This window comes from Palaemon carinicauda, chromosome 18 (genome assembly GCF_036898095.1).
Source record: "Palaemon carinicauda isolate YSFRI2023 chromosome 18, ASM3689809v2, whole genome shotgun sequence".
Classification (NCBI taxonomy): Eukaryota; Metazoa; Arthropoda; class Malacostraca; order Decapoda; family Palaemonidae; genus Palaemon; species Palaemon carinicauda.
In genome coordinates this window covers 34,904,919-34,920,831 of record NC_090742.1, presented here as the reverse complement: position 1 = coordinate 34,920,831, position 15,913 = coordinate 34,904,919, and the positions used below count along the sequence as shown (strand labels likewise).

Below are 15,913 nucleotides of genomic sequence, written 5' to 3'. Positions count from 1 at the left end.
CTTCAAGCACTACGCGAAGCAAATACAAGAAATAAAATTTCATGTGGTAGCGGCAGGCAGTGTTATAAAACCTGCCGCTTGATTACTGCGAAGAACAGTGCACTAATTGGGACTTTTAGTGAAGGGTGTACATGATAGACTTTTAAGGTATATCATGTTGAGTATTGTGTTTAGGAAGACACTATAGACTGTTCTATCTATACAGGTGACATCAAGCATAATAAGCTGACACAAGTGCCAGGCATTCTTATATGCACAGTGTTCCTAGTAATAACAGCATACATAGTGAAATATTATATTTCCCTTTGAGTGGCTAATGTTTCCTTTTCAGGTGAAACTTTTATTTTCTGTTAATACTATTTATGCTTTTACGCAGAATTGTTCAGCGTAAGATGTAATTGATTACAGTACGTACAACCATGATTTCTATTTTTGTAATAAACAATAGAAGGAATCTTTGCGTCTCTTTCGCCTCAAATATTCGAAATTATGTATAAATCAGAGCATCCTTGATTCTCTTAATATTTAAGGAAATATTGGGGAACTATGGTTTCTACCATTCCAAGCAAACAGGTAAGAACTGATTGTACTAACTGTTTATCTTACTGATTTAAGGTTTCCTACATGTATACAAACCTGTCTGTCTCTTTATGTCCAGACTCGGGAGGATTCAGTAACCTATACAGGACTATACCATCCAAGTACAAACTATGCTTTACGTATATAATGACACTAATATACATACTGTTTGCTAGATTGTTCCTTGAACTCACAATCCTTGGGATTTTTCCTAAAGTCTACCTAGACTTTTCCCTGTAGGGGGCAGGAAGAACTGACATATTTTATGATCAGATAATTGATGTATAACGGTAACATCAAGTGTCTCTGGTCCAGAAGACCAAATAGGAAATATTTATCTCGAGATAACGGCAATATTGAAAATCCTCAGATACATTAATGCTCTGGTAAACTTCCATCAGGACGACATGGCGTGAGCCCAAAAAACGAAAATCTATTTTTGGGTGAGGTAGCCATGTCGTCCTGATGGACCCACCCTCTTTTTGACAAAAAGATAATGTATCCCTCCCTATGGTACTGTATCTGCAACACCTACAAAGCTACGAAGAATGGCTTGGTGGCGCCTCGCGGTTGCGATTCAGCGCACTATTTACAGTACAGTAGGAGTGTCGAGAGCATCGCCTCTTTAACGACTCTCCTATATTCTTGCCACTTTTTCCCTCTTGAAGCGAAAACGCTATTGGGGGTGTAGATAGCTATGAGACGTGTCAAGAATACGTCCTCTGATATACGCGATATCCCTTTTTAAATTTTAAGGGATATTCGCTCCGGGAGTTAGAATTCTGGATACCTTTGGTAAATTCTCTGGGATATATCACTGTAGTCAAATATACCTAGGAAGCTACTAATGAAGGAACTTCCACCAGGACGACATGGCTACCTCACCCAAAAATAGATTTTTCGCTTCGCTCAAAATCCGTTTGTTTTTGTGGTAGCCTTCAGTTTTGATGTAAGTGGAAAAATTGTCACATATTGATGGTCTTTTTTTTTTCATTGGTCTTTTTTTTTTCATGTGGCTTGTGATATTGATACTAGTGACCCTAAATTTCTTATTCTTTATTTCTTTCATATTATTCTAAATTGTCACTTATCGTTCTTTAAGAAATGGGTGGCTTTTATATTTAATCTAAATTTTGTACCGTCTTCAGATTTAAATTCAATCGGTATGGTGCTAGATGTACATAGCACAAAGAAAGACCAGTGTCAGTTCTCTAACTTATGATAATCTTTGTCTATTGTATGTTTCTAAGTGAACAATCCTGCTTATTTATTATATGTTTCTAAGTAAACAATCCTTCTTATTTATTATTTCCAGCTGCTGTCAGAGTATGTGTTGATGGAGCAACTAACTGTTTCCACAAGTTTTCTAGAAATGAAGATATCCAGGTTGTGTCTACCAAAGAGAATGGTAAATCCTCGTTGAATTGTGATAGTAATTCTCAGGAATCTGATTGCCTCCCTCTTCCTCATATTATTTCTGGGGATTTTGACTCCGTTCATCCTGATTTGCTGAAACATTACAAAGAACTTGGTGTCAGCATCATCTCAACACCAAATCAAGAGGAAACAGATTTCACCAAAGCTGTTAGAGAATTGGGAAAATATATCACCAATAGTAATATACAGGTAAGAAGTGTGCATTTATGGAAGAGAAATGATCCAGGTCGGCACATAAATTAGAAATTACCATTTATTGTTTGTATTGGTAATTGTACTGCCATTTAGAATAACACCTCTTCCAGGGTACTAGATTGACCTAACCAACTTCTTTAAACTAGTCAGTACTGTGTATGCAAGCAAACTGTGGCTTAAGGAATATGTTTATTATAATTAATATACACTCTTTTTTTTTTTTTATACTCCTGGATTGTTATTTCAAGTACTTTTATTCACATTTACAATAGCAATTTGTTTCGACACTGTATACAAACCTTATGCTCTTTACTTAAGAGTATTACAATCAGCTCCCACACTTCACGAGGGTTAGGTAACAGAAACAGGCGCAAATTTGCAAATACTTGCTGCCCTAGGATGGGATAACTCCTAACCTAACAACTCATTGCCTATTGCCTATGCGCGAATTATTAACACACTAAGTACTACCTAATATTGGTTTTACTTGATTTCTGTCAAAGTTAAAAGCATTTTGTAATTAAATGAAGACATATCTGTAAGTGTACAGTCAGTAAGGCAACAGTACAGTTCTTGACACTACTGTACCATACTTGACAGCCTATAAAGACGCATGGGCATATAAGACGCACCCTCATTTCAGAAGTAATGAATTTGAGTCATATCTGCTTTATAAGATTGGTGAATTACAAAACTATGAGTGTACAGGCTAGCTTTTGATGTACAGTATACTTAAAAATCCAAAATAAATTAAATAAAGTATTTTATATCATGCTTTTGCTAAACACACCAGTATGCCACATAAAACCGAAATCATTGCTTTGTTTACATTTCATCACTTATCATAACGAACAAATGGACACATACAGATCTGTGTATAAGTTAGCTTTTACAGCTACAGATATTTCACCAAGTATTGGCTTGTAATAATAATGCTATTATTAATTTGTTCCGTAACCAAAATACAAACCACGCTATTTACATAGGGTATTGCTTTCGGCGTAGCTGAAATGGCGAGCCATTAGATTTTAAACGAGGGTTAACTACCCCTGCGCTAGTTAGGTAGCTAGCTACCCCTCCCCCCTCACACACAGGTGAACTGATTCACTTCGCTTATGGCTCAGACGATGAACGGATGTCTCTGTTCCCGTCCTCGCATGGCAGCCATTTATTGTTTTGTCTTTACTTAATTACTTACTTTCTTTACTCATATATATATGTAAACATATTTTTATGTTTATGTATATATTTGAGTATAGAAATCAGTAAGTTTCCTTTTCAGTGTTCGTGCTGTGTGTGTGTACAATATCACCGTGTGGCCGCCAGCAGTCAGGCCACTACAATGTATTTTCATGGGCCGCAATCTCTTCCTTGGTCCTTCGGTCGCCTCCTTCCACGGGCACCGTGGGGAGTCGTCATCGCTGGACTTATTATTCTGTTCTCCTCTTTTCCTACGGGGAAGGTGGGGTTCAGCGTAGGATTGCGAGAGTGTTGTTTGACTACGGTCTCTCTCTCTCTCTGGAGGTCGTTCACTTTTTTCTACGTTTCTACGATAGCTCCTCCTTCGGGTGGAGTTGCTACACAGTACTTGTTATCTCAATTATTTTTTTATTATTAAAGCTAATTGTATTTGTTAACTTTAAAGATTTTTAGAACGTTTCCCTTCGGGGTGTTTCGTTCTTACTTTTAGTGAACATTCTTTAATGAATTGCATAATTATAACTTATAATTCTGTTTTTGTTACAGTTCTCGCCCTTCCCCCTTCCCGTGAGTGTAGGTGGGATTGAGGGCTCTTGCCTGTTATGTAATTCTTGTGTTCTTTTCCCTCGGGTTTCCTCTTCGGAGTCTTCCCGGGGGAATGAATGTTAACTATTACTTTTTATTTTCACAGTTAACGATCTGTTTTCCGTTTGCCTAATGTGACAACGAAGCAGAGCTGTCTTGTTGGGACTCAGGGAGTCGGCTGTTGCTGCCTCCTCTATAGGACTTCGTCAGGGGCGTGTCTCCTTCTCCTGGTAGTTCTCCCGAGGCACCTGACAGCTCTTCAGTTCATGTTAGAACTCTCAGGAGGTTCGCCTCCTTGGGTGGGTAACTTCCCTTCCGAGGGAGGTTACCTGCCCAGGTTTGAGTTTCTTTCCCTTTCGGGGGAAACTTCTCTTACCTTTAATAATTATTATATGTTCCTGGTTGTAACCTTGCTCAATGGGCTGAGCGGTTACTTCTCGGACCATAGTTTATGTGCGACTATGCTCTTGGTGCTGAGCGGTCTCACCCGCAGCTACGCTCAAGGGGCTGAGCAGCTGCAGGAGCGCCTCTTCGGAGGTTGGCTCCTAGGTCACTGGCTGACCCTTCGGCCCTTGGGCTCCATCTTCAGTCCCTTCTACGAAGTTTTCCTCTCTCGTTCGCGAGAGAGGACACTCATAGAGACTCCTCTACGGAGGACTCCTTCTGCTGTTGTTGCTGAAGGCTCAGTCCCCTTCGGGGGACAGCTGAGCCCTACGGTCTCTCCTGCGAGTGTTTCTTCCCCAGGGGGGAAGTTCACCACAGAGACTCCTCTTCGGAGGTCTCCTTCTGCCGTAGTTGTTGTTGTTGCTGAGGGCTCAGTCCCCTTCGTGGGCAGCTGATGCCACGGTCTCTCCTGCGAGTGCTTCTCCCCCTTGGGGGAGTTCACTACAGAGACTCCTCTTCGGAGGTCTGATGATGGTGCTCCTGCCTGTGGTCGTCTTCATCTTCACCCTCCCCGCAGAGGATCCTCCTGCTAGACCTTCTCCTGGACGCAGATGCGCTGTGGGCGCCTACGTACCTCGTTTCCTACGAGCACCAGTCCCTTCGGGGCTAAGGGCTTACTCCACATTGTGGGTAAGTCCCTTAAGTGCCAGGTTTTACTTGCGCGCCCACGTTTTCCTGCGTGCTCGCGCGCAGTGGTGCTCTTGCGCTCTCCTGCTGTGTTCCAGACTTCTCTCCTGCAATCTCCTGTAGCTGAGTCTCGCCGTAGATCTCCTGATCGCCAGCGCTCACCTGCGCCTCTGAGTCCTTCTGTGCGCCAGCCCTCTTCAGCTCGCCAGCGCCCTTCTGGACGCCCTTTCCTGCTACTCGCCTTGGGCGCCAATGGTCTCCTGTACGCCCAGGATCACCTGTGCGCCAGCACACATCTGTGCTCCCTTTTCTAATGTGCGCAATGCACGCCAACGTTTGCCCTCGCGCCCATGATCATTGGATCTAGGGACAGGCAAGGAGATTGTTCCTTCTTTTACACCCTCGTTCGCCTTCTCGCCAGCGCACATCTGCTCGCCCTCTTCCTGATGTGCGCAAGGCGCACCAGCATTCTCCACGAGCTTCCAGATGTGGGTGGAGGCGAAAGTCTTGATTCCTTCACCTCCTCGCCGACGATCTTCTGTGCTCTAGATTTGTCTGAATCTCTGAGCACCCACGCGCCCACGAGAAGTCTTCTGTTCTCGCCCACGAGTGTTCGCTATTATGCGCAACCTCACCATCTGGTTCTTCCCCTTGCTGATATCTTCTGGCCGCGCAACCGCGCTTCATCAATCTCCTACGCGCCGGCGATCTCCTAGCAATCGCGCGCGATTCTTCGCCTGCCCGCTAGCGTTTTCAACGCGCCCATGCTTCAGATCACCGTACGCGGCCATGCGTTGGCTCTCCTGTAGGCGATCGGTCGCTACGCACCATTGCTCGCCAACGCGCCATCGCTCGCCAACGCGCCATCGCTTGCCAACGCGCCATCGCTCGCCAACGCGCCATCGCTCGCCAACGCGCCATCGCTCGCCAACGCGCTATCGCTCGCCGACGTGCCATCTCCTGATATGAACCATCGCTCGCCAATCGCGCCATCGCTCACTTACGCGTTTTTCGGTCTTCCGACAGCACCCGCGCGTCCTCACACACGTGTTCGCCCGCGCGCGAACCAACGATTGTACCATCGCGCGAGCGCCAAGAGCGATTTCGACCGCGATTCCCAAGTGCGATTTCGACCGCGATTCCCGTCGGGTTTTCGCAACACGGGCAACCTGGCTAGTGTTTCTGGAGCGCGTACTTTCAGATCATCATAGTCACGATCTTCACCTCGTAAGTGCAGAGCATGACATGTATAAACCATGAAGAATCTTCAGAAGAGTCTGGGTAACATTCTTCTCCCTCTTCAGGCAGGCCCCATCATCCCTCTCCTCAGGATCGCCCGATTCCCTTCTCTCCAACGGTGGCTGCTGACATTGCCTCTGTCAGTTGTCAACAGCGGGAATACTTCGAGACCATGGGGTAGCCTGATTTAGCTCTTCCTCTCCACCATTCCGTGCAACGGACCTTCCGGGGTTTTTCCCTCGAGAAACTCTCCGCCGGGCAGGTGACATTTTCATCTTCGGGAATCTTGAACCAGGAGGAATCCGCGAAGGGTGCCAGGCAGGCCACCTCGTGGCTGATCGTCGAGCTTGAGTCTCTGGCCATCCGGTCGCGACCCGAGGTTTTATACAAGGTAGCTCCGGGAAGGTTATGGAACTTTCCTCCTCTCGGACACATGCACCTTTCGTTTCCCGACACCAAGTGTCGAACTTGGGGACAAACTCGATGTTGAAGCATTGAGATGCAGTGACCGAGAGGCTTTCTCTCGTTGGTCCCTACCGTGGATTTCGGCAACCCAGACTCTCTCTTCCATCCTTGGAAGGGGCTTGTTTCAGTCCAAGGACAAGGAACGAGCAACTGAGAGGTGGGAAGAATCTTATCACGATTTGCTCCTCCAAGGCGCTTTTTTCCAGTCCCTAAAAGCCTCCAGCACCTCAACTTCTACAGCCTTGTTCAGCCTAGGACATCAGAACCGGCACGGGCAGCTAGACAAGGTGTCTATGCAGCCTCCCCCCTCCCGTCGGGGACGAAGGGCGAGGAGCCCTTCTGGGAGGGCAATAATCTTAGAGGGGGCGGCGTAGGCCGCACATGCTAGGATTGGCAACCCCTACCTACATCCCCCAGTGGGGGTATGCCTGGATTTGCGCCTTCAAGTGGCAGCAACTCGGGGCCGATTCCTGAATGATCTCCATGATCAGCCAGGGGTTTCGTGTCCCGTTTCGTAGCATCTCTTACTCCCCTGTCAGCGAATCCAGTGTCGCTGAGCCCCTATACCATGGGATCGGCATAGGGGCTAGCCCCTCGGGCAGAGGGCGAGACCATGATCTAGAAGGATGCTCTCCAAGGTTCTTGACGGCTCCTCCCATAGTTCTTCAAACGACTCTTTCTTGAAGAAGCGCCTGAAGGCTGGCGACCCGCCATCGTCCTCTTAGCCCTGAACAAGTTTGTCGTACAAACTTCGGTCAGTATGTTACAACAGTTTCGATCAAACTTGTAGGGAAACCACAAGACTTCACGTGCATACTGGATCCGAGAGACAGGTACTTCCAGATCCCAGTCTATCCATCTTTACAAGAAGTACTTGGAATTCAGCCTAGGCAACAGATATACCAGTTCAAGGTGCGGTGCTTCGATCTTTCCTCAGCTCCGCAGGCATTCACCAGGAAGTTCATCCCAAACCCTCATGTCCACACAGGAGCGGCATCCGCCTCCTTCGCTTTCTGGATGACTGGTTACCCGGGCGGTTTCGGTATCGACCCTTCTTCAACGCCGAAACAAGCCTCTGGGACTTTGCCAAGATCTGAGGATCATGGTAATCTCGAGAAGTTTTCTCTGTTTCCATCGCAACAACTGGTATATTTAGGCTTAAATTTAGTCTCCAATCTCCGTTAAGCCTTCCCTTCAGATGACAGGATAGCAAGGCGGAGGAGAGTAGGAGAACCTTTCCTCAGGCGAGGAGAGTCTCCAGCCCTTTTCTGGTTACGCCTCCTAGGTCACCTTCCTCCTTGACCCCTCTAGTCCCTAACACTCGCCTCGGAATGAGTCTCCTGCTTTGGCGATTCAAATCCCGGTGGAATCAAGACCACGATTCCCCAGACATTCTGGTCCTATGGGACCTGCCGAACGAGGGATCCTGCAGTGGTGGTTGACCTACGAAGCTTTTGCTAAAGAGTGGATCTTCTCGTCCCTCCTCCGCATTTGATGCTGTCCTCGGACGCGTCAATACAGGGGGGGGGGGGGGGGGGGGCACGTTCTGAACCAAAGGATCTCAAGCCTATGGCCAGAGCTAGAAGGGTACCTCCACATCAATTGGCTAGGGATGAAGGCCATATTCTGGCCATCAACAGTCCCAACAGGCCCCGGCGAGTCACTCCTTAAGCGACAACACCACGGTAGTTGCTTTTCATCAAGCGGGGAGGTACTTTTTCATAACAGTCTCCCATCCTACAGTAGAGATACTGAGATGAGCCGAAGTCCGCTCAATACTTCTATCGGCTCGCTTCATTCCGGACAAGGAATGTGCTCTCCGACAGTCGGAACAGAGCATCGCAGGTAGAGAGTACCGAGTGGTCTTTGGAACCCCCAGTAGCCAGCAAGCTCGGACCTTGTGGTCCTGTTCGCGACGACCTTGAATTTCAAGCTGTCGCTGTACTTCTCCCCAGCCCCGGACCCCAAGGCACCCTGCCGAGATGTCTTCCCACATCGGTGCGACAACATCAACGTCTACGCCTTGCCACCGTTGGGTCTGTGGGGAAAGGGGGCTCAACAAGACCAGACTTTCGGTCATCCTGTCGGTGACTCTGATAGCTCCGGTACGGCATCAGGCAGAGTGGTTTTCGAACCTTCTGCATCCCTTGATGGAACTCCCGAGAGTTTTCCCCACGACAAGAGATATAGCAACCACACCACTACATCTACCACAAGCCGTAGCTCCGCTTCGGCTCCATGCCTGGAGTCCATCCAGCATCTCCTTACTGAGAGAGGCGTTCCGCGACAGGTCGCGCAGCGGATGTCTTGACACCTGCGAAGTCATCCGCAGGGGTCCACCAGGCGAGGTGTAGAGTCCTCTGTGGTTGGTGTCGTGGGAGAGGTATCTCTCCCCTCGATGCCACTACTGTATTCCAGCGTTAGCGGAGTTATTGTCCATCTGCGGGAGGCATTGCGCCTTTTGCTTTCGGCGGTAAAGCCTATCGCTCAGCCTCAAGCCTGACCTTCTGGCTCTAAGGTTAGACAATTCCTCCTCGCTGGATCTTTCTTCGCTCATACGAAGCTACGAACTTACCTGTACCCAGTTGGAAGTGAGACCTCCTCCATGGTACATGGCTCGGGTTCTTAGGGATCTTAAGGCTTCTCCCTGTGAACCAGTACGCTAGTCATCGGACAGGCACCTTACTTAGAAGACGGTGCTCCGGCTCGCTCTGGATTCGGCCAAGCGTATCAGCGTACTTCATGGTCTCTCGTACGACTTCGCCCATTCAAGAGGATAGGGAGAGGTAACGTTCGGGTTCGTCCCTGAGTCGGTTTCTAGACTCAAGGTCTTGGAGTCCCAAACCTTCGGTTCGACGCCTTCAGGATTTTGAGTCTCCGTTCTGTAACAGATGACCCAGGCCTTCTCCTACTATGCCCAGCAAGGAGTCGGAGGTGTTATCTTAAAGAACAGCTGCAGTTCGTCCTCACGTGCAGCCCTGTTGGGGAGCACAGGAAGGGCGAAGAGGAGGGTCACCAGGAATACCTTTGCAGCCTGGATTCTAGGACCATCCATCTCGCCTCCTCCATCATGTAGCCTTAGAGCACTCGATGTCAGAGACATCGCAATGTCTCTAAGACGACTACTCTGTGACGCAGGTGCTACAAACTGGAGTCGAAGTGTCGGACGATCTTCACAGCTCACTACCTGCAGGACGTGACCCACAGGAGCCTCGATACGTTTTTCTATCGGCCTGTGGTGGCTACACAACAGCTGGTCTAACCTCAGGCTCCTTAATGGACAGGTAGCAGAAGATTGGGGGCATTGTTACCCGGTGTCAGACTGCATGATTGAAAGAGGTATGTCTGGCCCTTACTTCTTTCTTCATCCTCCCCTCTCTTGGGGAAAGCAGCATCCTGGGTTCTCTGCATAGCTGACCTCAAACCTCTGCAGGTAAACCATGCTTCCTTGTGTTCCTAGTATTAAAATGATACTGTCGCGTCCCCCATACCCTGACGAGGTGGTATTGGAAAAGTCCTAGTCCAGAATTCCATCTAAAGGTCTTCAGGTCGACTGCCTAGGACAAATCACGCTTCTTCCCTCCACACACAAGCTTATGTAGGCCGCACACTCCTTGCGGAGCAAGGAACTTGCGAGGTGCAGGGACTCTTTCTTGAAGTGCTGCTCACTCAGATTCTGAGTCCCCGGGTAAAGCCAAAGCCAGTATGGCTGGGGACTTTCCACCCTTCCTAAGGGGTAAGTCACCCTATGTAAATAGCGTGGTTTGTATTTCGGTTATGGAACAAATGACAAATTCGGAGATAATTTGTATTTTTCCTAACCATACAAACCTTAGCTATTTACATGTATTTGCCGGCCAGCCCTGTCCCCCAAGTCAAGTCCTACCTCTAAGCGAAGTGAATCAGTTCACCTGTGTCTGAGGGGGGAGGGGTAGCTAGCTACCCCTCCCCTACCCCTGCTAACTAGCGCAGGGGTAGTTAACCCTCGTTTAAAATCTAATGGCTCGCCATTTCAGCTACGCCGAAAGCAATACCCTATGTAAATAGCTAATGTTTGTATGGTTAGGAAAAATACAAATTATCTCCGAATTTGTCATTTTTCTTTAATTTATCCTTAGTAATTAAAAATAAATTAAATAAGAGCAATTTTATATCAAGTTTTTTCTAATAAACACTGCCTAAAACAGTAAACGTTTTGTTTACGTTTCATCGCCAATCAAAGCGAACGCTTTTACACAAGCAAATGATAACTAATGATACCGAGAGCTTTTATTAAAGATTTTATTACAAATTTTTACTTGCCATGTCCTTTAAAGTTCCTACACGTCACATAACATGAAAACCATTTTGTTTGCGTTTAGTCAAAAATAACAAAGTATGATGTGGCAGAGATGATGTTGCTTGATTGGAGTAAGAGTGAGCATAATTTGAATCATGGTGGATTTTTAATGAAGAATAAATATGCTACTCTAAATTTGATCACTACCATTATTAACAATACCATTAAATTTATCAATGATTAAGGAAAGAGAAAGTTACAGGTTGCTGAGAACTTGACCGTAACTCAACGTTTGTATTTTGTCAGCTGTTGTTTAATAATGCAAATCACAGCATTTCAGATTAGATTGCTTTCATTTTTATGAATTAATTTTTAAAGCACCAGTTATAATACAATAATACCAGCAATAAGTTAAGGATGCATGGAGTTTAGGGTAGGTAAAAGTACTGAGTTAAGCTGGGTTAGCGAGTATCAGAGAGAAGATTAGCCTCGGCCTTCAGGAGGTTTCAGACTTCATCTATGATGCATATGACACACGGTGACTTTTTGAGCCAAAAATATTGAAAACAAAGTGCTGCCTGTAGGCCATCAAATATAGTAGTCATCATACACTTATAACAGCAAAACACTGTTCTTCCTCTCTAATATAACACTCACTGATACTGTAGTGTATATTATTGTAATATATATACAGTACTATCACTACAGTACAGCTTAACTGTACTGTAAGTGTTCGATGTTTTTGTGTGAACTACTTGCACTGTTTGACAATTCACCACGCACGTAGCCTACGTTTACATAATGTAGATTGCCGTACAGTCTGTCCTCATTCTTCGAATAAATACTGTACTAGGGTGGGCTAATTCCTAACCTAAAATGTCACTGCCCCTTGCTAGGAGCGGGTGCCCGATCTGATGATTAACACAGTAAATACTGTCTAATATTTTAATTTGGTTTCTATAATAGTTTATAATCATATACACAGTGTAAAGTACATTTGTACACACGTACACTATGTACAGGACACAGAAAGGATACAGTACATTATTGTGGTAAAGTAGATAAATTTATTTACCGAGTCATCATCATCTCCTTACTATTCTGTATAATAATAGATGTTCCTCTCTAGTAATATTGTACTGTTATCTAATACTCACTGATAATGTAGAGTATACTGTATTACTGTGATATATGTACAGTAATATCACTACAGTACAGCTTAACTACTTACTGTAGTGTTCGTTGTTTTCGTTCAGACGACTTGAGTAGCCCACACATTTTTTTTTTTTTTTTGAAGCATGATGCTACGTTTTATGTGTCATCTCTTGTGCAGTATGTTATATCTATACTTTCTTGAACAGAAATACAGCTTGTTTTATAAACAACGAACATAAATATCTCGATAATAATTGTTTCTCTTAAATAAACAAACAAAAACAGTGCATTCGATTACTGCTCAACATCTGATCTCTCTCTCTCTCTCTCTCTCTCTCTCTCTCTCTCTCTCTCTCTCTCTCTCTCTCTCTCTCTCTCTCTCTCTCTCTCTCTCTCTCTCTCTTTTGTACCTGTACATCTACATCACACAAAACACACACAGTGTAGGCAAATACATTACATTTTACTGTAAATATTAGGTAAAGCAAACAATAAAATAGCCTACTGTATATTACATTGTACACTATGACATCAGAAATGGATTGCATCGGAATTGATATGTTCCATTTCTGATATCATAGTTTTCAATATTAATCTTACCCGATAATCATGTAGCTGTCAACTCCGTTGCCCGACAGAATTCTACGGAAGGGATACGCCAGCGATCGCTATACAAGAGGGGGGTGTACTCACAAGCGCCACCTGTGGCCAGGTACTGCAGTACTTCTTGTTGACACCACCTCAATTTTTCCTCTGTCGTGCCTCCGGCTAGACCTACATGGATACGCTGTTGATTCTGGAGTTTTTTGCTCACGATTTGGTGATGTATTTGCTCTAGAGTTTAGCTTTCGCTATTCAGGAAGTTTTATCATTAGCTTAGCTAGCTTTTGGAATTAATTTGATTAATTATGGTGACGAAGAGAGTATGAACTCTCTTTCACTTTTAAATGGCCGGCCCTTCCCTTAGACGGAAGTGTTGGTGTCTAAGAGAATATAGACTCTCTTTCTTAATTTTGCTTAACAAAAGTTATAGATTTATTTTATATCTCTCCGCCTTTTATAGGCCTCTTCGATTAACTTCCTTTTATTATAAACTTATTAAAATTAATTTTTATATTTGTTTATATTCGACCTTTCCTAATAGTAGGCGGTCTTTTCTTGGTACCGAAGTTAATTAACATTGAGCCCGTCATTTCGGTTTTACCTGTTAACATATTATGCTATTTTAATGTTTTTGAAAGAATTTCTTTGATAGTCTCGTACTGTTTTCAAAGTTGAACTAACGTTTTGTTTTGTCTCTGCAGTTGTTGACGTTCAGAACGTTCAACTTGCGCTCTATCGTTACGATAGAGAGAGAATTTTCACGGTGTCACGTTGCAGTAAGAGTAAACCGTTTCTAGCGTTTTGTTCATTCTTTCTTAGCTTAATGGTTTTAATTCTAATAAAGGAACTTTTTATTTGGGAAATCTTTCAGTTTTTTTCCTTTAACAATAATATGTTTTAACGATATATATGATTGGGCTCTTCTCTCAGGTTCTAAGTCAGAGAGAGAGAGAGAGAGAGATAGAGACGGAGGGAGAGAGAGGAGGATAAACGTTTCGTTCAAGCGAGTAACGTTGTTATCGTTTTTGCTCTTCTCCCTAGTCTCTTTAGGGGAAGAAGGTAAACGTTTCTAGAGTTTTATTCTTGTTCTCAAGCTTTATGCGGTGAGAGATTTTAAACGTAGTTTATTTGATCTAGTGTTTAGTCTCTTTCCAGCCACTGAATTATTTATCTTTCATTAGATTTTTCTGTTACATTGTAATTCTGTTTTCGCAATTACTAACTTTTAAGGAAGGATAGAATTGCGTGTTTCAGGTACAAACCACTTAAAGTTTCGAGTTCAGTGAAATAAGTGCAAACAGAAAATCAAAAGTGATAAGTGATAAACGCAAAGTGTTACAGTGTTGCGTTCGAGGGTTCGTCTGTTCGTGCCAGTTGTTCGCCTAGTCTGGGACCTCTTACAAGCTCCCAAGCCCAGGGGAGAAGTAATGTCGAAGGACTTATGGGTTCAGCAGGCCTTGATCGACGAACAGACGTTTTCCCTCCGTGGTTTCGGGTGTATCTACACACGTTGCCGACGTGATCACCCCACCCACACAAAGACGAGAGAGCCCTTTTATTCCTCGTCTGCGGAAGAGGTTTCTCGCAGAAACCATGGACCAAATCTTGCAGCTTTTAAGTGCAAGTCGGTCCCTTCCGCACAAGTCCAACTCCTAGGTGTAGCCATTAGCCCTGGGTCAGTTCGGACTTGCTGCAGTACGACAACTGCACACCTCCCAGAGAGACAAGGTGGTATCGCAACAGGCAGTAGCTCCGTCTGTTGCCGCACCAGCTGTTTTAGACCCTCAGTCTCAACGGACAGTAGCTCCGTTTGTTGTTGTCTTTCTTAAACTCTAGTGGTCTATACTGCAGACAATGCAGTCTCAGCTTGCGGTGTTGATGCAGGAGTTTCAGGCAGAGAAGGTTAATACACCTCCTCCTGCGAACGCTCCTCCCCCTCTGCGCAGTACAATCTGCCAGACGTATGAGGTTGAGGTTCCTCTAGCTACCTCCATGCGTGAGCTGCCGCGTTGGGAGTTGCCAGATACCAGCGCTGTGCAGCAACCTCCACTTTCCTTGAGGCTGGAGCCTCTTACCACGCAGCAACCTCCTCAACAATGGGGGCAGGAGCCTTATGCCTTACAACCTCCTCTTCCCTTGAGACAAGAGTTTCTTGCAGTAAGACCATCCTCGAGGCAGCAACCTCTTGAGGTACGACAACCTCTACCATCCTTGAGGCAGCCACCTCAGCTCTCGCAGCTGCAACCTCAACTCTCGAGGCAAGCACCTCAAGAACCTCAACTCGTGAGACAGGAGCCGCGTTCTGCGCAGCCGCCACCTCAACTCTCGCAGCTCACACCTCAAGAACCTCAACTCGTGAGTCAAGAGCCTCTCTCTGCGCAACCACCTCAACCCTTGAGGCAAGCGCAACTCTTGAGGCAGGAACCTCATGCTATGAGTCAGCCACCTCAACGCATGCATCTGCCACTTTCTCCTCAGCTTGAGCCTCTTCCCATTCAACTTTGAAATAACAAATGACAATAATAACACCTCATTACTTTCATAACTTGCATTTGTAAAACATATACATGTATGCCTTCACAAACATTATGATAATGGAGGTTATTCGTATTACTTAAAAAAAAAAAAAAAAAAAAAATATATATGTATTCCTTGCAATATATTTTTAACAAATCGCAATAATATGGCAAAAATATCTTCAAAACAAAAATGAATCATGAGTTATGAATGTAATGTAAATATTATGTTGATATTAAAACCCCATGCAAGCATGCATGAAGTAATGCAGTGTTGCCAACAGGGCGAGTTTCCCTTTCCTGAGGTGAAGTAGATTATAGTACGTATATTTAGTGCAGCTTAATTCTACGATTATCATGCCGGCTATCAAATTCATCAACAAAACAGTCTAAATCAATTCCCTCGGCACGTGCACTTTCAATGGACAGTAATGCGATATTACTCAATCTAGCACTGGTCGTGGAATTTCTGAGAAATGTTACACTCCATGCAACATGCTCTGCTTACCTTACAGCATGCTCTACATACAGCATGCTCTGCATACCTTACCGCATGCTTCTCAGTCACACATCTTTGGTTGTTGCCAAC

The 15,913-nt window shown here is 45.1% G+C and overlaps 1 protein-coding gene across 3 annotated transcripts in view; it reads left to right on the top strand.

Annotated features, from left to right (window-relative positions):
• LOC137657767 (thiamine pyrophosphokinase 1) overlaps nt 1-15,913 on the top strand; it is a 360,313-nt gene that overhangs the window by 304,203 nt on the left and 40,197 nt on the right. For all 3 annotated transcript variants that reach the window (XM_068392266.1, XM_068392265.1, XM_068392264.1), the window contains one exon: nt 1,895-2,205. In XM_068392266.1, the coding sequence (XP_068248367.1) occupies nt 1,895-2,205 (311 nt within the window). The remainder of the gene's footprint in view (nt 1-1,894; nt 2,206-15,913) is intronic.